The sequence below is a fragment of the Grammomys surdaster genome, unplaced genomic scaffold, assembly GCF_004785775.1.
Source record: "Grammomys surdaster isolate TR1022 unplaced genomic scaffold, NIH_TR_1.0 127, whole genome shotgun sequence".
Lineage (NCBI taxonomy): Eukaryota > Metazoa > Chordata > Mammalia > Rodentia > Muridae > Grammomys > Grammomys surdaster.
In genome coordinates, this window is record NW_021604585.1 from 7,931,143 (window position 1) to 7,953,868 (window position 22,726).

Here is a 22,726-nt window from a genome sequence, read left to right on the forward strand (position 1 = left end):
GTCAAGCTTAATAAAAACTGACACAGCAGCATTCTTAATCCATTTGTTCTGCTGTAATAAAATGCCTATTAGAACTACAGTCTCACTCTGCTCCATTTATTACTAAGAGAGCTAACAAGCTACCTGGTGTGACTCTCCTGTGACAAAGGGCTAAACCCCCCCCTCCTCTTCCTCTGGCCACCCTCTACCCCACTCACATACAACACGAGTAGAAGCACATAAATAGACTACTGAAGCCTGCTGTCTCGTTATGGGACCTCCTCTCTCCCCTAGAAATCACTAGCTCTGCCTGACAATACTGAAGCCTCCTTTACTTGGGAATCCCATCCCACTATGCTGTCTTATCTGCTGTAGGTGTCAATAAAATTCATGAAAGACAATTTGCTTCAGAGCCTCTCACCAACCTCTCTTCCTAAAAATCCAACAACCATACACTGTATAACTTACAAAAAGGAATTATTTTACTTACTGTATTTTGGGAAATGGAAAATTCCAAGATCAAGCTGTGGGCAGATTTGGTGTCTAGTGAGTACCTAGTCTCGTCCTATATACCATTATGAACACTGCTTTCACTGTCACCTCATATAGCAGAGCTCACCTCACACACTCAGCACTAATCCTGTGTATCTTGAGTTTGATCACCCCATGGCCTATGACTTCCCAAAATACCCACATTGTTATTACTGTTACATTGGTAATTAAATTTTAATGTGGATTATAGAAGAGACACAGACATTCAAATCAAAGCAATACTGATGAATAAATCTTGGTAAAAGTTTTGCAACATTCATTTGATGTTATTCAGTGCTATTAATAGCTATTTAATAGTTTATTAAATGTGGATACAAATTATACCCACATTTCTCCTGGGATATCTTTTCTGTTTCTGGAATAAACCAATGGCATTCTATGTCAGCTGGTTTGAACTTTTCTTAAACCAAATGTTTAGTCTATTTGGCTATTATAATTTTAGTGAGTACTACCTATCTGGTGTTTACTGTAGCTTCCTTAATACCTTTTTTTGGTTGATACCTTTTGTAATAATGTCCACTTGGTTCAGGAGCAACAGAGCACTTAAAGTGCTCTTAATTGGATGATGTATTTTACATATATATAAAATTCAAAACCTTATTTCTAAAGCATTCCAAGATTATGGACTAATCCCAAAGCATAATGTCAATGCATTTACTAAAATAAGTGGCTGCTCTTACTGATAAACTGTAGTGCACTCAATAACTTTTGCTATCTAGATAGATTTTGCCTCTGACAAAGGATCATATTTTAGGGGTACAGCTTGTGATACTTAAATGGACCCAGAGTAGAAAGTTATTGAAGAGTTAATTCTAATTCATAGCCATGTTTATGTTTGGTAAACAGGAAAGACACTTAATTTACAAATGTTACAGATAGCACACAAGTTGTTTTTAGTAATCAGGAAAGAGATTTACAAATATTACAGCCACCAGAGTTGACCATTCAGACATAGTTTAGAGTCAATTGAAAGTCTTTATTTCAGCCATCTAGAACCATACTCAAGCATTTGGGGAAATAAATATGGCCCCAAGTGTCCAGAAGATGGGGTTTTTAAAGGCAAAAACCATCTCTAGTCATCTCCTTAGGTAGCTACCTGGAGGATTCACAGAAGTAAGCAGTTTGAACTTAGCATTTTTAACAGAAGCTAAGATTAGTTAGCTGGAAGGAGTTCCATACAAAAAGGCAGTTTAACAAAAGGTAAAATAGGTTAGCTAGGACATCCTGACCTTGGGTTCCTAGAATAGGGTTGGATAATTTTTCATGGGATTGTCTATCAAGGAGATCAAATTCTAATTAAACCTGAAATGGACTCAACCAGAAAACATATTGAGGAACTGTTGCACTGTCCTGCTCTGTCACCCAAGAACTGTCTAGGTTATATGGGAGTATGGATATTTCAAAATCTCTGGCCCTACTGCCTGCAATAACTACTAAAAGCACCAGTCATCTTCATTATCTCTTAGGTATTACCATGAAAAAAAAGCTTTAAAACTTTTTAAAAGTCTATTAGTAGTGCAAGATTTCCTTCCCTACCCTTTTTGAGGGAAAATGGAGGACGTGTGGATCTGGGGGATGAGGTTGACAGGAGTAGAGGGAGGGGAAACTGCAAACTGGATGTATTGTAGGAGAGAAGATAAAAATAAATAAATCATATCATAGGTAATAGATTTTACTTAAGACAAAATCATAACTTCTTTTTGGAAACTATTATGGTTAGAGTCTGAAATCTCACTGCAGTTGACTGATATATTTGAATACTTAGTTCTCAACTGGTATTTTGACTTGGACAGACTGAAATGTTTAGGAAATAGGGCCTAGCTAAAGAAGTTGATCACTGTGGGTGATAGGTTAGCCTGCTTCTAGCCCTAACTCTGTTTCCTGATCCACCATGATATACCAAAATGTGCTGCAAGTTCCCATTACAGGATGGCTCCCTAGCTACCATGCCTTTTCTATCATGATAGACTATAGCTTCGTTGTTGTTGTTGTTGTTGTTGTTGTTGTTGTTGTTGTTGTTGTTTTTACAGTCCAGTCATTGCTCTCCTTCTGGTCTGTCCTCCCACAGTTTCTCATCCCATTCCTCCTCCTCCTGTCTCCAAGAGGATGCTTCCCTCCCCCAAGGCCAGGCCTCCCTACTCCCTTAGGCCTCAAGTCTCTCAAGGGTTAGGTACATTTCCCACTGAGCCTAGACGAGGCAGTCCTATGCTGTATGTGTCAAGGCCTCAGGCCAGCTCCTGTATGCTGCTGCCTAGTTGGTGGCTCAGTGTCTGAGAGATCTCAGGGGTCCAGATTAGTTGAGACTGCTGGTCTTCTTCCTGTGGGGTCGCCCGCCTCCTCAGCTTCTTCCAGCCTTTTCCTGATTCAACCACAGGGGTCTATGACTTCAGTCCAATGGTTGGATGTAATTATCTGCTGCTGTCTCAGCCTTGTTGGGCCTCTCAGAGGACAGCCATGCTAGGTTCCTGTCTGTAGGCACACCATAACCTCAGTAATAGTGTCAGGCCTTGGAGCCTCCCCTTGAGATGGATCCCAAGTTGGGCCAGTCAGTGGACCTCCTTTCCCTCAGTCGCTTCTCCGTTTTTGTCCCCAGAGTTCTTTTAGACTGGAACAATTCTGGGTCAGAGTTTTTGACTGTGGGATGGCAACCCCATCCCTCTACTTGATGTCCTGTCTTTCTACTGGAGGTGGACTCTATGAGTTCTCTCTCCCTACTATTGGGCATTTCATCTAAGGTCCCTCCCTTTGAGTCCTGAGAGTCTCTTAAACTATGAGCCAGTATATATCTTTCTTCTTTCAGGTTGTTTCTATTAGACATTGTATAACAAGTATACAGAAACTTTATGAGTACAATAGAGATCTTTGAGACAGTGGGTCAGTAGATAGGGATACTTGCTGTACATGCATGAGGACCTGAGTTTGAGTGCTCAGCACCCTCTTTTTAAAAAATGGGGTTGGACTAGGTTCCCCCTAAAGACACATCGCCCCCAGTGCCAGCAGGAAGTAGCCAGATACCACGATGAACCTATTCCTGCTTCGCTGTCACCTCTTTCTAATTTTTCTCTTTTAATTAAACCAAAACAGGGGAATGTTACACTCCACCTCCACAGTTATCTGGCAACACCCAGGTATGCTCCTCCCCACAGTTACCTAGCAATAGCCAGGTAGGCGTGCCCACTATAAAAGGAGCTGCTTGCCTCCACCTCTCTCTCTTACTCTCTTGCCTCTAGCTTCTCCTAGCCCTTCCTCCCTTCCCTCCCCCCACCCCCGTCCACGTGATCATGGCCAGCCTCCACTTCTCTCCTCTCTCTCTCTTCTTTCTCCACTATCTTCTCCCGTTTCTCTCCCTACCTTTGCCCTCTGCCCTGAATAAACCCTCTCCCCTTTGGAAAAAAAAATGGGGTTGGGCAGAGACAAGTGGATTCAAGGTGGTAGCTGTCTAGTCATCCTAGACAAAACAAGGAGTTTCTAGATTGGTGAATAGGCCTTCTCTTAAAAGAATAGTTCAAGGAACAATAGATGAAAAAATATTTAAAGTCCTCTTACAGCAGCACATGTGTGTGTGTGTATGCACATGTATATATACCATGCACACACCATACAAACAGTAAAGTAAAAAAGAGAGGTAAAACAATAGAGACTAAGTCTTAGAGTTACCTACCTTTAACCCACAACAAAAGGTTATCCACATATGGAGGTAGAGTTTTATCACGAAGAAACATCAAATCCTTCAGATCCTGATCAAGGGCTGGTAAGGAATAGAAGTACTGTTTATCACAGTAAACAACTGGAGTGTAACACCCAGTGATACAAATTTATTCAAGACATTTCTTCAGAGTAATTAGAAAAGAGAACTACTAACACATTAGATTTTTGGAATTTCATTTTCTTTCTGTTCTAAGATATCACTCAAGCAAATTTGTTCACATTAAAAAGTTTCATATGTGACCATTGTAATTCTCAATTATTCTTGGTAAAACTTTGCTATTTGAATTGCAGGATCTACAGATTTCAGTTGCAGCATGTGTATTTTTTTTTAAAAAAGGAGTCTTATCTTTCCAGCAAATTCCAGAAATAGTTGATCAAAGTGTTACTTACAGACATAATTCATGAGCTAAACATAATTCATAATTCAATTTTGATGGCTGGGCCATCAAATTGCTATTCCTTTAGTTTGGTAGTATTTGAAGAACTTTCTCATGTTGCCTTTCTTTCACTAACCATACAAAATAATAACAAGAAGTTAAAATGGTACGTGGTGGCATCTGTCTATAATTCCAGCTTTCAAGAGGCTAAGGCAGGAAGATCTCAAGTTTGAGACCATCTTGGACCTTATTGTAAGATCCTGTCTCAGAACCTCTTTTGGCTGCTCAAGTTTGCACACAGCCAGTAAGCCATGTCCTTTCCTTTTTTTTTTTTTTTCTTTTTTTTTTTTTGATATAAGACCTCACTCACTAAGTAATCCAGTCTGGCCTAGAATTTGTGCCTCAGCCTCCCAAATGCTCAAATTACAAATATTCACTATCATAACCTAATTAGTAAGAGCTGACTCTAAAAAAAAGCAGTAAAAGCACATATTTTACTTTTAATATAAAATTCACATAATATAGAATTATTTTCTTAAATAATTCAGCAATATTTTTTAACTTATAAAATTACTCAATCGTCATTGCTTTCTAAATTTAAAATGTTTTCATCACCCAAAAGGGTAACTAATATTCTTTAAGCATTTTCTTTTCATTGTTCTCCCTGTCATCACCCCCAAGAAACCACCATATCTCTAGGAATTTCAATCTTTGTTCTGAATATTTTGTATATTAGAAATCATGTTCATGGTGTTTTCTGTCTGGATTCTTGTTTACTGTCAAATATTATCTGTAATATACTTCATTATGATAACTTCACTTGTATATATTACTTAATTGTATTCACCCCATTACCCTGTCTTGTTCCATCTCACTCCCACTGACTCCCTTCCTCTTCCAACTAATCTCCCTTCTATGTCTATGTCTTTTGCTGGGTGGGTTAGCCATTAAAATTAATTAGGTTTTGTTTTTCTATAAGAGCACATGTGAGGGGTTGTTTACAGAAGTATGGGCAACTTACCAGTGGCTACACCACTAAAGAAAATTACTCTTCCTCCTGAGAAACCATTAACTGCTCATAGATCTTCTAAGTAGTACAGAGCTTTATAAGCCCTCCACTCCCACAACATATTGATGAGGCCAATCTTGTACAGGTATAATCATAACTTGTATAATCATAACTGTTGTGGGTTCATGAGTACAATGACCATATCATGCCTAGAAGATAGTGTTCTACTGTACTCTACACATTCTCCCAGCTCTTATATTCTTTACAACATATATTCCAAAATTTTTCTTCAACCTTTGAGAGTATTCCATTTAGGCCTAAGCATTCAACAGTCTTGACATTTTGACCAGCTCAGATCTGCTACCTTCTATGAAAGGAAGCCTCTCTGGTTAACGCTGACAACAACACTAATCTTTGGTGGAAAACCTGACACCACACGATTTGGTTATAGGACATAAAGAAATCAGGCTACAATTGAGCTGGAAGTTTTGTCTCTGCTTACTGTCTTTCATAGTGCCTGAAGATGCTACACAGGCTACTTGGTCAGGAAAAGTGATTAACAGTTCTATTCAGTTGTGCAAACTTCATACTACTGTTATGTATGTTAATATGGAAGGCAACACATACCCACTTGTGCTACAGTGACATGTCTGTTAAGGAGGCAACCAAAGTTTCTGATTAGATATGAAGCCTGCTCCATAGGTGAAAATTCATGCTTGGTACTGTAAATCTGGTTAAAAGCCTATGGCTTTGAGGTCACAGGTCTTAGGGAGGAAATACCAACTTTTGTTTTAAGTAGATATGTTGTATCTATCAGATTGCCTTCTAAATATTCAGGTTTTACCAACAGACATAAAATAAATGATGATCTGTTTCTTAGTAAATACAAACTGTCGTCAGCTAAACATAGGAAAAACTTGCTACTGTAGACTGGCTTGCTAAAACTTTGTTAATCATTGAATAAAGAACTATGACTTTGTACCTTGAACTTGTGGAAAGAAATATAGATGGGAACTGCTTATCTAGGTATGAATTTCAAAAGAGGAATACATAATCAATTAATCTTGTAATTTCCTTTTGTGTAATGATATTAACCTGTTTTTGAAGAATATGTTTTGTGGTGATTTTATTTTTGGGAATATGTAATTTGTAGCCATGAGGTAATATTCTTCTTACATAGAAAACTCTGTGTTAGGTAGTATAAAAGGGATAAGAAAAAAAATTAGAGTTGTTGGAGCCTGCTTTGCTTCATCTGCTCTGTGTATGCATGTGTGTATGATTTTTTTCCCTTTCTTTTCCTTAACCAGTGGCTGCCATAGGCAGCAGCCCATCAGTTGTTTTCTGAATCGACCTCCATCAGGCCTACTAGTGCTGACCCGGTCAGCTGTTATTAGTGCCGACCTCAGTCACCTACTCTACACTCTCTGCCTTCCTTTACCCTGTGTGCCGAAGCTGGCCTTTGACATTGCATACTTACTATACACTAAATAAATACATTAATCTCAGGCTGAAGAGATGGCTCAGCAGTTAAGAGCACTCATTACTCTTCCAGAGGTCCTTAGTTCAATTTCCAGCAACCACATGGTGGCTCACAACCATCTGTAATGGGATCCGATGCTCTTCCAGTGTGTCTGAAAAAAGTGATACACATACATAAAACAAATAAATTTTAAAACAAAAACATTAAACTCAAAGCTACAGTTAGGATAAATCCAAAGAAGTACATATCAGGACATGATATTTTCAAATTGTCACCAGGTACACAAAACCCCAAAAGAAACAACAACAACAAAAAAAATGATTTATCACATTCAAAAGAGCTCGAATAAAAATCTAATTAGTTATAGTAGGAGATCTTTAAACTCTTTCAGCAAAGAATATTATATCCAGTAAAACTGTCCTTCAAACATGAAAGAAATGACTACTTTCCCAGATAAACACAAGCTGAGGAAGACCATCACCACTAGCTCTTCCTTATGAGAAATGCTAATAAAGTACTTCATGTTGAAATGATATGACAGTAGACTGCAGTATGAAAGCATATAGAAATAGAAATCTGAAGGTACATGGAAACGAATTACTGGATACAGATCAATAGATTGCCTAATATCAAATAGTATATTTTAATGGAGTTAAAAGCACTTTTAATTGGGAGCTGTAGAGATGGCTGCATGGTTAAGAGCACTAGCTGCTTTTCCATAGGACCCAGATTCAATTCTCAGCACGCATATGGCAGCTCAAAACTATCTATAACTCTAGTTCCAGGAGATCTGACATCCTCTTCTGGCTACTTCAGGTACAAGACACACACACATGGTACACAGACATGAAGGCTGGCAAAACACTCATGCACAAAAACTTCTTAAAGTACTTTTCCTTTGGTTAAAAAAAAACATAAAAGCATAATATAGAACTATAAAATATGTTTATCAATAAGCAATACATAAAAATGTCGTATATGTTTTAATATTTGGGTTAAGAAGATACAAGAGTAAGAGAAACCTAATTTTGAGCCTATTAACAAGTATGTGTCAGCTTTTTGGTGTTTTGCTGTTGTTTGTTTATTGTTTGGTTGGTTTTTAAGACAACGTCACAGTGTGTTGCCCAGGCTGGCCTAGACTCATACATATAACATCACACGCAGTGCAACTGGCTTTTAAAAATCAAATTTTTGTAATTCAAGTAAAAAGAACACTAAATTTATTGACCACAACAATGTCTGAAGTTATATATAGTATTTATTTATATAGCCATCTTTTTGTTATTTGATATATTCTAGACTATAATATGTTCAGAACATTTTTGGTCCATGATTTTAAGATACTTTCTCCCTTGGAAACCTGAAAATATAGTTAGGAAAAGAGACATATTAAATAAATATAAAATGTAGATGTGCTTAATGCAATATGTAAAGAAAATCCCATGAGAATGTTTTATAATACCTAAGTGCAGGGAAAATTTATAAACATGGTTAGCTTCATAACAGATGCAGTACTCAAGAAAACATTACAAGAATATCATGAAGAGTTTCTGTATGCTTTTCATCCAGACTCCCCAGATATCAATATTTTGCCACAATTAAATGTTGCCATATTATCTGCATATTAATATGCACATTCTTTACTAAATTGCTTGTGGATAAACTGCAGACCTGATACCTCTTTATCCCTGCTTCAGTGTGGATTTACAATAGGGGTAAAATGAGGTTGATGGGAAGAAGTAAGACATTCTCTTGCATAACGTCAGTACAGTTATGAAAATCAAGAAATTAACAGTACTATAATACTATTATATAATCTGATTCCAATTAAATTTTGCCAGTTCTTCTAATGTTCTTTATAGCAAATGGGTAAAAGAATAATTCTTTTGTTCTGATCTTGGATTCAACCCAGATTCATACATTACGTTTAACAATAATGTCCCTTTAGACTCTTTTAATCTAGAGCAATTACTCATGTTTTTCTTCACTTTCATGGTCTCAATATTTATGAAGGGCATAGGTCAGTTATTTTATATAGTTGCTCATTTTATATAATGACTAAATTATATAAATTTGCTTTTTCTGATGTTTCACGGTGATTTAATTGCTATACAATTTGTCAAGAATGTAATGTTGTGTCCTTTTCAATATATCGTATCAGTGATGCCATGATGTAAATTTGTTCTTTGTTAGTGATACTACTGTGGATCACTTGGCAGAAATGGTAGATAGTAGGTTTTTTGCAAAGAAATAACTTTTTGGCTTTGTATTTAATAAGTACCTTATGGAGATATATTTTACCTGTATAAATACCTTGTTTTTCTTGAAGATTTTATTTTCCCTTCCAGTTTTCGTATACATTGATGATTTTTGCCTGAACCAGTTATTAGCATGAAGATTGCCATTGTAGACTTTTCTAAGTATACTTTAATAAATTGAAATTATGTTGTAATTAAGAATTTTTAAATCATTATATTACTGCCAATTAATTCTTATTTTTATTTTAATAAATAAGTCTTTTTACCATAAATCTATACCAATTTTAGCCAACAGGAGCCTTTCAGGCTTGCTCTATGAACTTTTTTCTATGTTCACGTAACTATTTAATTTTTCTTTATTGAAAAACAAAGAAATTGTGAAGGAAAAATAGCAATTTCCCAGGGAAACAAAAAAATTGAGAGAAAAGTTATTCTAGGCAGAAAGAATATTACATACTAAAGCAAGAAAATATGAAATGATACTATGTGTTTACGCATCCACAATATTGCCAGTTTTATAAGCAATGAGCAGGATGCTGAAAAAGTAGAAGGGAAGGATTTTATATAATGTCCTAAAGAGTTGAAACTGTCCTGTGGGTGGTAATGAATCATGAGGTAAGTTACAGAGCTGACCCTGACATCAGTGCCTATGTTATAATAGTGAGGCACAGACCTCCCAGCAGTGTTTTTGTTTTGTTTTTGGGTTTTGGTTTTTATGTATTTATTATTTAGCCCTAGAAAATAAGCAGTCTTTTCATCTACGCTTTCTAAGTTATGTCAGAAATGCTATGAGATACATTACTGTGGTGGTTTGTACATGCTTGGCCCGGGGAGTGGCACTAGTAGGAGATGTGGCCTTGTTGGAGTAGGTGTGTCACTGTGGGCGTGGGATTAAGTCCCTCACCTGAGCTGCCTGGAAGTCAGTCTTCCACCAGCGGCCTTCAGATGAAGACAGAACTCTCAGCTCCTCCTGTACCATGCCTGTCTGGATGCTTCCATGTTCCCACCTTGATGATACTGGACTGAACCTCTGAACCTGTGAGCCAGCCCCAATTAAATGTTAGCCTTTATAAGGCTTGCCTTGGTCATGGTGTCTGTTCACAGCTGTAAAACCCTAACTAAGACAATTACCTTGAATATATGTGTAGAAAACCTGTAAAACCATGAAATTTGAGGCAACATAAGAAATTATAAGTACATTTTATTAAAAAAAAAAAAGTGACTTGTAGTACTGAGTGTGTGAATTCATTGTGTTTCCCTAGGAATTTGGAACTAACTTCTCTCGATTAGAAAGATTTGTTTGAAAGATTAAATGCTTGCCACCTCTGAACACTCATTCTTCAACATACCCAATACTGTAACAGTTCAAATTGAGTGTACATGTTACTATCATCTGTGTTCATTACATTTCCTAGAAAATTTGTTCTAGGTCATCTGCTATTCAGAAAGAGCCTGAAAAGAGAAATACAAGGCATTCTACCCACAAACACTGTGTAATACTAAAAGCTGAGATATAAACAAGGACAGACCAGGACTTCTCCTTGAGAGTGTCAATATATCAAAAAGTGTTGATTTACACTGTAAGTAGTTTAGGAAGCTCCTATTAATTGTTATGAATAACAGAACTTCCTTCTGAGGTTTTGATTTATTCAAGAAGAACCTGAACAAACATTTTATTGCTACTATGAAAGCTGCCTTTCTTCATCTATTTGTAATTTTTTCATGACTTTTACTTTCTTACAGTCTAGCCATTGCCTCCCTCCTGGTCCCCCATTCTCACAGTTCCACTTCCTGTCTCCAAGAGGATGCCTCCCCACCCCACTCCCCACCAGGCGTCCTCACTCCCTGGGGCCTCAAGTTTCTTGAGGGTTAGGCTGCATCTCCTGCTGAGCCCAGACTAGGCACTCCTATGTTGTATATGTGTCAGACCAGCTAGAGTATGCTGCCTGCTTGGTGGCTCAGTATCTGAGAGATCTCAGGGGTCCAGGTTAGTTGAGACTGCTGGTCTTCCTTTGGGTCGCCCTCCTCCTCAGCTTCTTCCAATTTTTCGACCACAGGGGTCCCCGACTTCAGTTCATTGGTTGGGTGTAAGTATCTGCATCTGTCTCAGTCAGCTGCTTGTTGGGCCTCTCAGAGGACAGCCATGCTAGGCTCCTGTCTGTAAGCACACAATAGCATCAGTATTAGTGTCAGGCCTAGGAGCCTCCCCTTGAGATGGATCCCAAGTTCGGCCTTTCCCTCAATCTCTTCACCATTTTGATCCCTCAGTTCTTTTAGACAAGAACCATTCTGGGTCAGAATTTATGACTGTGGGATGGTAACCCCATCTCTCCACTTGATGCCCTGTCTTTCTGTTGAAGGTGGACTCTACAAGTTCCCTCTCTTTACTGTTGGGCATTTCATCTAAGGTCCCATCCCTTTGAGTTCTGAGAGCCACTTACCTCTCAAGTTCCTAGTGTTTTCTAGAAGGTCCAACACCACCTACTATACCCAGAGGTTACATATTTTCATTCATTCTGCTGTCCTCAGGGCTTCTCTCCTGTCTCCTACCACCCCCCATACCTAATCGTGTTCACTTTTCTCCTCTCCCTCTCCTACCCAAGTCCCTCCCTCCCTCTGCCTCCCTTGAATATTTTCTTCTGCCACCCAAGTGGGATTGAAACATCCTTAATTGGGCCCTTCTGCTTGTAAACCTTCTTGAGTTCTGTGAATTGTAGGTATTCTGTACTTTTTGGCTAATGTCTACTTATTAGTGAGTACATATCATCCATGTCCTTTGGGGTCTGGGTTACCTCACTGAGAATATTTTCTAGTTCCATCCTCCATTTGACTGAAAAACTCAGGATGTCCTTTCTTAATAGCTGAGTAGCATTCCACAGTTTAAATGAATTACATTTTCTGTATCCATTCTTCTATCGTGGGACATCTGGGTTGTTTCCACCTTCTAGCTATTACAAATGAGGCTGCTATGAACATAGTGGAGCGTGTGCCCCTGTGGTATGGTGGGGCATCTTTTGGATTTATGCCCAAGAGTGGTATAGCAGGGTCTTCAGGTAGATCTATTTCCAATTTTCTGATGAACTTCCATATTGATTTTCAGAGTAGTTTGCAATCCCACCAGCAATGGAGGAATATTCCTCTTTCTCCACATCCTCACCAGTGTATGCTGTCACCTGAGTTTTTTAATCTTAGCCATTCTGATTGGTGTAAGGTGGAATCTTAGGTTCGTTTTGGTTTGCATTTCCCTGATCACTAAGGACTGTGAACATCTCTTTAAGTGCTTCTCAGCCATTCAAAATTCCTCTGTTGTGAATTCTCGGTTTAGTTCTACACCCATTTTTTGATTGGGCTGGCTGTTTGGTATTTTAGAGATTAGCTTCTTGATTTTGGATATTAGCCCTCTATTGGATGTGGGGTTAATGAAGATTTTTTTCCAATCTGTAGGTTTTCTATTTGTCCTATTGACTATGTTCTTTTCCTTACAGAAGCTTTCCAATTTCATAAGGTCCCATTTATCAATTCTTGATGTTAGGGCTTGAGCCATTGGAGTTATGTTTAGGAAAATTACCCCTGTACCAATGAGTTCAATGCTCTCTCTTCTTTCTATTAGATTCAATGTATCTGGTTTTATGTTGACATCCTTGACCCACTTATACTTCAGCTTTGGGTAAGGTGACAAATATGGATCTATTTTCATTTTTCTGCGTACTGACTGCCAGTTAAACCAGCACCATTTACTGAAGATGATTTTTTTTCCATTGTACATTTTTGGCTTCTTTGTCAAAGATCAAGTATCCATAAGTGTGTAGGTTTATTTCTGAGTCTTCTATTCCATTGATTGACCTGCCTGTCTCTGTACCATGCAGTTTTTAGCACTATTGTTCTGTAGTACAGCTTGAGGTCAGGGATGGTGATTCCCCAAGAAAGTGATTCCCCAAGAAGTTCTTTGATTGGTAAGAATTGTTTTCACTATCCTGAGTTTTTTGTTTTTCCATATGAAATTGACAATTGTTCTTTCCATGTCTGTGAAGAATTGTGTTGGAATTTTGATGGAGATTGCATTGAATCTGTAGATTGCTTTTGGTAGGATGTCCATTTTTACTATGTTAATCCTACCAATCCATGAGCATGGGAGATCTCTCCATTTTCTGAGATCTTCTTTAATTTCTTTTTTAAGAGACTTGAAGGTCTTAACAAACAGATCTTTCACTCGTTTTGTTAGAGTTACCCCAAGATATTTTATATTATTTTTGACTATTGTGAAGGTGTTGTTTCCCTATTTTCTTTCTCAGCCTGTTTATCATTTGTATAAAGGAAGGCTACAGATTTGCTTGAGTTAATTTTATATCAAGCCACTTTGCTGAAGTTGTTTATCAGCTTTAGAAGTTCTCTGGTAGAATTTTTTGGGTTGCTTATGTATACTATCATATCATCTGCAAATAGTGATCCCTTGACTTCTTCTTTGCCAGTTTGTATCCCCTTGATCTTCCTTTGTTGTCTTATTGTTCTAGCTAGAGCTTTGAGTACTCTATTGAATAGATGGGGGAGAGTGAGCATCCTTGTCTTGTCCCTGATTTTAGTGGGATTGTTTCAAGCATCTCTCCATTTAATTTGATATTGGCTGTTGGTTTGCTGCATATTGTTTTTATTGTATTTAGGTATGGGCCTTGAATTTCTGATTTCTCCAATACTTTTAATATGAAGGGGTGTTGAATTTTGTCAAATGCCTTTTCAGCATCTAATGAAATGATTATGTGATTTCTTTTTTACTTTGTTTATATAGTGGATTACATTAGTGGATTTTTGTATTTTGAGCCAACCTTGCATCCCTGGGATGAAGCCACGATCATGGTGAATGATAGTTTTGATATACTCTTGGATTCGGTTTGCTAGAGTTTTATTGAGTACGTTTGCATTGATGTTCATGAATGGAATTGGTCTGAACCTCTCTCTGTTGAGTCTCTGTGTGGTTTAGGTTTCAGAGTAACTGTGGCTTCATAGAGTGAATTAGGCTGTCTTTCTTCTCTTTCTATTTTAGAGAATAGTTTGACAAGTGTTGGTATAAGCTCTTCTTTGAAGGTCTGGTAGAATTCCTCTCTAAGCCATCTGGACCTGGGCTTTTTTTGGGGGGGTGGGGGGGAGCCGTAACCTGGTTAGTGACTTCTTCTATATCCTTAGGGGATATGGAGCTGTTTCATTTACCTCAACTTGATTTAACTTCGGTTCCTTGTATTTTTCTAGAAAATGAACAAGATGGATTAAGTCCTTAGCCAAACTAACACAGAAATAGTATCAAAATTAACAAAATCAGAAATGAAAAGGTAGACATAATAATAGAAATGAGGAAATTCATAAAATCATTAGATTTTACTACAAAAGCATATACTCAACAAAACTGGAAAATCTAGATGAAATGAATGATTTTCTAGAAAATCGAAGAACCAGCTTTTGGTTTTGTTGATTCTTTGTATTGTTCTGTGTTTCTATTTGGTTGATTTTGGCCCTGAGTTTGACTATTTCCTGCCCTCTACTCCTCTTGGGTGTATTTGCTTCTTTTTGTTCTAGTGCTTTCATGTGTGCTGTTAAGTTGCTAGTGTAGGCTCTCTCCAATTTCTTTACAAGGGCACTTAGTGCTATGAATTTTCCTCTTAGCACTACTTTGTGTTCCGTGTTCCATAAGTTGGGAATACTGTGTCATCATTTTCATTGAATTCTAGGAAGTCTTTTATTTCTTCCCTGACCAAATTATCATTGAGTAGAGAGTTGTGCAGTTTCCATGGGTATGTGGGTTTTATGTTTTTGTTGATAGTGAAGTCTAGCCTTAGTCTGTGGTGATCTAATCAGATACATGGGATTATTTCAATCTTCTTGTATCTGTAGAGGCTTGTTTTGTGAGAAGATACCATGAGGTGCTGAGAAGAAGGTATATTCTTTGTTTTAGGGTGAAATGTTCTGTAGACATCTGTTAAATCCATTTGGTTCATAACTTCTGTTCGTTTCACTATATCTCTGTTTAGTTTCTGTTTTAATGACCTGTCTATTGATGAGAGTGGGGTGTTGAAGTCTCCCACTATTATTGTGTGGCATTCAATATGTGTTTTGAGCTTCAGTAGAGTTTCCTTTTTCTTAGTTTCCCTTGCATCTGGGGCATAGATATTCAGAATTGAAACTTTCTCTTGGTGTATTTTTCCTTTGATGAATATGAAGTGTCCTTTCTCATCTTTTTCTATAACTTTCGGGTGAAAATCTATTTTATTGGAATCTTGCTTATCGAGAATCCAGCATTTTGTTGCATACAAGAAACACACCTCAATGACAAAGACAGACACTACTTCAGAGTAAAGGCTGGGAGAAAGTCTTCCAAGCAGTTGGTCCCAAGAAACAAGTGGGAGTTGCCAGTCTAATATCCAATAAAATAGATGGGTCAGACTCATGTTCATCTCTTTGTATCATAGTAATACAGCCCAAAACATAAGCCTAGTAAATGGTGCTACCCACATTGGGCAGAGTTTAATGTCAATTAATAAGCAAGAAAATGTCTTACAGACATATCCGCCGGACGGTGGTGGCACACGCCTTTAATCCCAGCACTTGAGAGGCAGAGACAGGCGGATTTCTAAGTTCGAGGCCAGCCTGGTCTACAGAGTGAGTTCCAGGACAGCCAGAGCTATACAAAGAAACCCTGTCTTGAAAAACTAAAAAAGAAAAAGAAAACAAAAAGAAAAAAGGAAGAGAGAAAAAGAAAAGAAAAAAAAGAAAAAAGAAAAATAAAAATACAAAACAACAACAAAGGAAAAAAAAAAAGACATACCCACAGGCCAATACAGTTCTCAATTTAGGCTTTCTTATCAGATGTTTTCTATGTTGTGTCAAATTGACAGAGTTAACTAAGAAATAGAAAAAAATAATTTTTTATGAACAAAGTCTATTTTATGGTTCCAAATGTATTTTGATAACTACCTTACAAATGAATATTACCGGTCTAAAAAAGAATCCCTGAGAAGCTATATTGAATGAACCCAAACTACAAAACAAATCAGACATGAAGAATATTTGTCCAACTAAAATTAAAGTATTCAAGAGAATATCACTGAACTTATCATAGTAATGTCATAATCTTTTAAGCCTTAAAGTACAATATTAAGTAGAAAATATTACTCAGATAGATTACTAAGTAATTACTAACATCTTTGAGCTTTACATTTCTGTGATTTTATATATTGTGTATGTGATAAACCGTTACATAATATAAGAAGTTTTATATGTGTAAGGGGGCTCTTTTGAATCATAGGTTGGAAATTCTTTGGGATAATACGTTTTAGTGAGCATATTTGAATCAGCTGCTGGAGTCATAGTAAAAGCACAGCATTTAGTGATATACAACAACGAGAAACTATAATATTCTGAGGGGTAAGCATATATAACCATTACAAAGTAGTTTTTAAAAATAAGAGCTTATTTATTTTACATATTAGAAGTCCAGAGATAAGCAGTGCAGGGCTTATCTAGCAACTCAGATTTGAGGATATAAAAGGGCTATGACATTTACATCCTCATTGTTAAAAAATGACCACAATACCTCCAAGTAGCCTGCCATGTTCCAGATAGAAGACAGGATAAAAGCTTCTTTTGGGGAGGATTTATTTTAATCTTAGTATTTGTAATAAAATATCTTCTCCCAGAGATTTCTTCCGATATCTTGCTGTCAGAGTTACATCAAAGACCTCTCCCAGACAAAAATTGGCTAAGAAAATAAAGGACTGTATGTCCAGTTAAAAGACCAGTAGTGCTTGCAATTTCTCTTTTCTATTTATTCTTAGTTCTACAAAGATTTTGGGGCTCCAATGGTAAAGGTTAGTTATTCATACATGAAGATATAGTGATCAAGAAGTCTGCCTTTGGGGCTAGGGAGATGGTTTACTTCATAAAGAAATGTTCTTACAAACGTAAAGACTTAAGTTTGATGCCAGGAACCCATGTATTAAAAACCTGGACCCAGTGTTACCTTTGTAATCCCAGTGCTGGAGAAATGGAGCAGACAAATCCCTGGAACTTGCTAGTCAGCTAGCCCTGGCTTACTTAGTGATCCTCAGGCTAATGAAAATTCTTCCCCCACCAAAAAAATAACAGCGGGGAATAACTCCTAAAGAATGACATCTAAGATTCTCCTCTAGTCTCCATACATAAAAGCATGCATGTCATATAAACATGACCTGAATGAACTTGTACACACATGAAAACACATACACACAGAGAGAAAGAAATGTCTCTATCATCAAATGATTCATTTTATTACCTCAAGAAATATTTATTTTTATGTACTGTAGATATGACTGTGAGTGTCTGTATATTATATGTGAAATGAAGTAGGGAAATGGGAATAAAATTATAGCATGCATTATTATACAGAGAGTATTCATAAAAACTTCTGAGGAGGTGGTACAAACAAAAATCTGAAAGAAATGAGGGCTAGGTAGCAGTATAATATTTGACAGAAAGTTCCCCCAGGGAGAAAAGAGCAAGCACAAAGGCCCTAAAGAAAGGGATACTTTAAACAATTGCTAAAAAGAAAGAAAGCAGTATGGCTGAAGCACAGTGAACCCAAACAAGCTAGAAGACAAGAATAATGGAAGTGATGGTTTATTGGCTTCGTAGACATTAACAAATACTATAATGTAAGTGAAGTTCCAAGTCTTTGAAAGTTATAGGCATGTATTATTAGTAGGTTGTGACTTAGAAAGGATTACATAACGATGTGGTAAACAAACAGCGATGGGACAAGGATAGAACGAGGAGACTAGGTACCAGACCCAGATGACATCCAGCTCTTACCGTCACCGTGGAAGTGAGACGTAACCATCATAGGCTGGGTACACTTTAAAGTTAGCTTGGGTGTAGTTTTAACAGAAAGAGAAGACTCAAGGATGTCTCCACTGTTTTGCCCAGGTATAAAACTGGTAAAAAGAATTCATTCTGTTGAAAATTCGAAGATAATCTAACATCCAATGGATGATGAAGGAGGTTAGAAATTTAAGAGCTTATTTTTGGAAATTTTAGGTTTGAGTTGATGTTGCATATTCAAGTAAATGTTAGATGATTACCAGCCTGGAAAAATATATTATCTACTAGCTCTTATATAATACACAAATATAAAGTGGAGGGTAGACATTGATGTCAGAGTTAAAATATAAGCAGTTTTTCTGTATGTATGGCATTAATCCCAAAGGACTAAATAAGATTACATAAGAGTGGACAGCTGCATATAATTTTCCATGGCTTTTACAGGAAAAAGAACAATTCCATGAATCCTAAATAAATTCATTTTACCAACTAGTTCATTAATGTCTAAAGGTTAGTACAATAGTTGAAGATATTAACCTGAAGCCAAAAATACCTAGGTTTATATCCTGGCTCTTCTGTCACCAGCTGTATGACTTAGGCAAAGATAAAAATCCTATCTAAGCTTCTTTCTTCCTATGTAAAAAATAGTAACAGTACCTCACTATAAGATTACTTGACTCATAGTAAACACTCAATGATCTGCCAGTATCATTAAATTTTACAGTTTTGGTACATGCTATATATAACATTTCTAACTTTATTTAATGTTCTACAAACATGTGTCAGCTACAGGAGAAATAGTGTCTCACAAGAACCCAGAAATTGGAAGTTTAGATATTTAAGGTCATTCTTCCTTGTTAATCAGTGTTTGAGTGTCTTATTCTCAGTTCACTGTCTTCTGTTTAGGTCACAGTGCTGTAGATATCACCAAGGTGGCTAGAAGACATCGCATGTCTCCTTTTCCTCTGACGTCTATGGACAAAGCCTTCATTACAGTCCTGGAGATGACTCCGGTGCTTGGTACAGAAATCATCAATTACCGAGGTACTTTCGTAGTTGTCTTGGTCTTTGTCTTTTAAGAGACTCATGCAACATGAATGCACCAGTTCCTAAAAGACAGTGCTGACTCACCATTATCAACATCAGAATCTTCCTTCCTGTTTCTATATTCTATTAAACTAGAATTTACTTAATACTCAGTATAAAATACTAGATCTCTTTCATTTCATAAAAATATGGGAGGACCATCTGTGCTTTTTTTTCTAAAATACCAGTTCTATACCCTAAAGATGGTGCTATCAGCACTAAGTAAGAAAAATAAGGTAGTTACGAGTCCATCGGATAACTTCTGTATTAGGAGTTGGATGTCTTGTAACCATGTGTTGAAGAAAGTTCATTCAGACAGTTTCTGACTTAATTTCAGCTGTATAAAGGTTAAAAGTAGCACACATCCAGAAAATTAGAGTTTACTGTGTCCACTCTTGTAGTTTGGGACTAGTAATGTGTGATATGATATTGTCTTATAATGCTGGGTACAAAAGCAAGCTGTCAGCCATGTAGCCAGGGTAATCATGTATCAAATAATAGAGCTATGCTATAGAATAGGTTAGATTAGATATCAAATGCTTCTTTTTTTGGTAAGATATTACTATGTAGCCTAGGCTGGCTTTCAATCTGTGATTCTTCTGCACTAGCCTCAGGTGCTAAGATTACAGGCATATGCCACCATGCTCCATTTAAATGCATTTTTGAATTAATATTTTCAACTTCAAATGGTTATTAGTATATAGCATACACTAAGAAGCATCTGTAGCTAAAAATAACCTACTTTATTCTTGGGTCATTAAATAATTACTTTGATCTATTTCCTGTTTTACATACCATCTTGGTTTTTTGCTCCTAGTCCAGAAGAGCATTCAGAATAGTTTAAGAAAAGATAATGGAAATGTTGTTGTCTTAGTTTTCAGCCATTGTAGCAAAAAAAATACCTGACATAATGAACTTAGAAAGAAAAAAATGCCTGTTTGGTCTTTTGTTTGTTTGGTTGGTTGGTTGGTTGGTTGGTTGGTTTGGGGCATGGGGGGAAGTAGTAATGGTGATTTGTTGAAATAGTGTCTCATCGTGTATCCCTGTCTGGACTGGAACTCACTTTGTAATCCATACTGAACTTGAACTCATGGAGATCCACCTGCTTCAGCCTCCTAAATGCTGGGTTTAAAGGTATGCACCACCATGCCAGTTATCTTTCTTTAAGAAATTCTAATTCATGATCAAGTGGTCCCGGAACTTTGAACCTCTAATGAGGCATCACATTATGGCAAGAGTCAGTGACAAAACAAACAACTTACCTCAGAAACCAGGAAACAAAATGTAAGAAGAAAAGGAAGAGGCCAGAGTCCCCCAGTTCCCTTATCGATATGCCCTCCCCAATGACTGACGTATACTGCAAAGCCTCTCTGGAAAGTCCATTGCATCTCACAGTGCCAGCCTTGGTACACTTGGGCCTTTGGGAAGCGTTAAACATTAACACTGAAGTAAGTATTTAATCAACTTCCATTTCTAATAGCCTGACAAATTGTATTTTGACATTGATTTCCAGCAGACTAAGCTCCTGAACACTTCACTTGTGATCAAACCCCACCTCCCAAAAAGTTGTACTTTGTAGATGATTGGTCTTGGTTCTTCCTCCTAGCCTCATGGTCCCAGAAATAAGACTCAGATTCAAAATTTATTTGCAAATGCTTTGACTATATATAGATAGGTTCTTCTTCTGACTAGATCATAACTTAGAATAAATCATTTATTTTAACCTACATTCTGCCACATGGCTGGTTATCTGTGCTCAGATATCATACATCCTTCTTGTCACGTCTACCTGGGTGAATCTCCCATGCCTGGCTCTATCCCAGAATTCTTTCTGCCTTCCAGATGTCCCACCTTCTATTTTATTCTTTCCTATAGGCCATAGTTTTGGGTTTTTTTTTTTAATTGACAAGTGATGCAGCATCCATACAATACACAGATATTCTCTCTACTTGATATTTTTCAAGTAAAATATAGTTCTTAGTTCTTCATAAAGATGGAAACATCACAAAATAATTTTAGGTTTTGGGTAATAGTTCCGTCAGTAAAATGATTACTGTGCAAGCATGAGGATACAAATTTAATTCTCAATACTCACATAAAAAGCTTGGTGTGCTGGCACATGCTTGTGAACCCAGTTTGGGAATATGGAGACACTTAGATCCCTGAGACTCAGTGGCCATCCAGATTACCCTTTTTGGTGAACTTCAGGTCCTTATAAATGACCCTGTCTCAAAAATCAAGGTGGACAGCTTCTGAGGAATACCACCCAAGGTGCCTTCCAGACACATGTGCACATTCACATATAAATACACACACAAAGAAATAAATGTCTGAGTAAAGAGTTTTATTTATAGAATCTTAAAACTGGTGTGTTTAAACTACAATGAACATTAGAGAATAGTTATACAACATCCTAATTTTTCTGCAAGGAAACTCAGACTCAAAAGCAAAAAAGGAATGGGAGTAAGGTATCAAGACTTACATTCTTTCTGTTACATAATGGTTCTCCTGGCCCAGCATTAAAATATTTTTAATAATGGTAGTTGGCATAACAAATGATGTTAAAGACCTGAAATTAGTGAAATAGTAGGTGCCATGTTCTAACTCCTTTGTCCTGGCCTTGCTTAGACAAAAATAGGTTTAAACAGCTTCCACTAATCCTACATCTTTGACTCACATTCTTTTAGATTTAACATTTTCTGTTGTTTTCATTTTACTCTGCTAAATGAAATAAAAGTTAGGAAACTCACTAGAATAAGGAAATTGTCAGAAATTATTTTAGAAGTCAGTATTAATGAAATTATTTACTGTTAAATATGGAATATTCAATTACTTATTGGTAGTAATGCAAGCAAAGATATATTTAGAAAATACAAATGTAACTATAGATTGTTAAAATTTTAATACATTTATAACAGAAATTAACTAACCAGACCTGGTTCCCTGTAATTTCAATGGCCTTTCTCTTAACATTGATTTCTTTCTTATTTTCTTTAAATTGGGTATTTTATTTATTTACATTTTAGATGTTATCCCCTTCACCATTCCTTATCCTGTCCCCAGAAACCCCTTATCCTGTCCCCCTTCCTGCTACTTGTATGAGGATGTGCCCTCAACCGTCCACCCACTCCCCCTTCCCCACCCTCAAATTCCCCCAGACTGGGACATCCAGCCTTCAAGGGACCAAGGACCTCCTCTCCTACCAATGCGTGACAAGGCAATTCTCCACTACATATACAGCTGGAGCCATGGGTTCCTCCACGCATATTCCCAGGCTGGCGGTTTAGACCCTGGGAGCTCTGGTTGGTTGGTATTGTCACTCTTTCAATGAGGCCACAAGCCCCATCAGCCCCTTCAGTCTTTTCTCTACCTCCTCCACTGAGGACCCCATGATCAGTTTGGTTTCTTAGAGAAATCAAATTCTGTATTCCAAGTC

At 37.2% G+C, this 22,726-nt stretch overlaps 1 protein-coding gene across 1 annotated transcript in view; it reads left to right on the forward strand.

Moving 5' to 3' along the window:
* The window catches only part of Gphn (gephyrin), a 442,000-nt gene that overhangs the window by 320,195 nt on the left and 99,079 nt on the right, over positions 1-22,726 (forward strand). Inside the window, exon 11 of the mRNA XM_028788870.1 lies at positions 19,111-19,248. Within this exon, the coding sequence (XP_028644703.1) occupies positions 19,111-19,248 (138 nt within the window). The remainder of the gene's footprint in view (positions 1-19,110; positions 19,249-22,726) is intronic.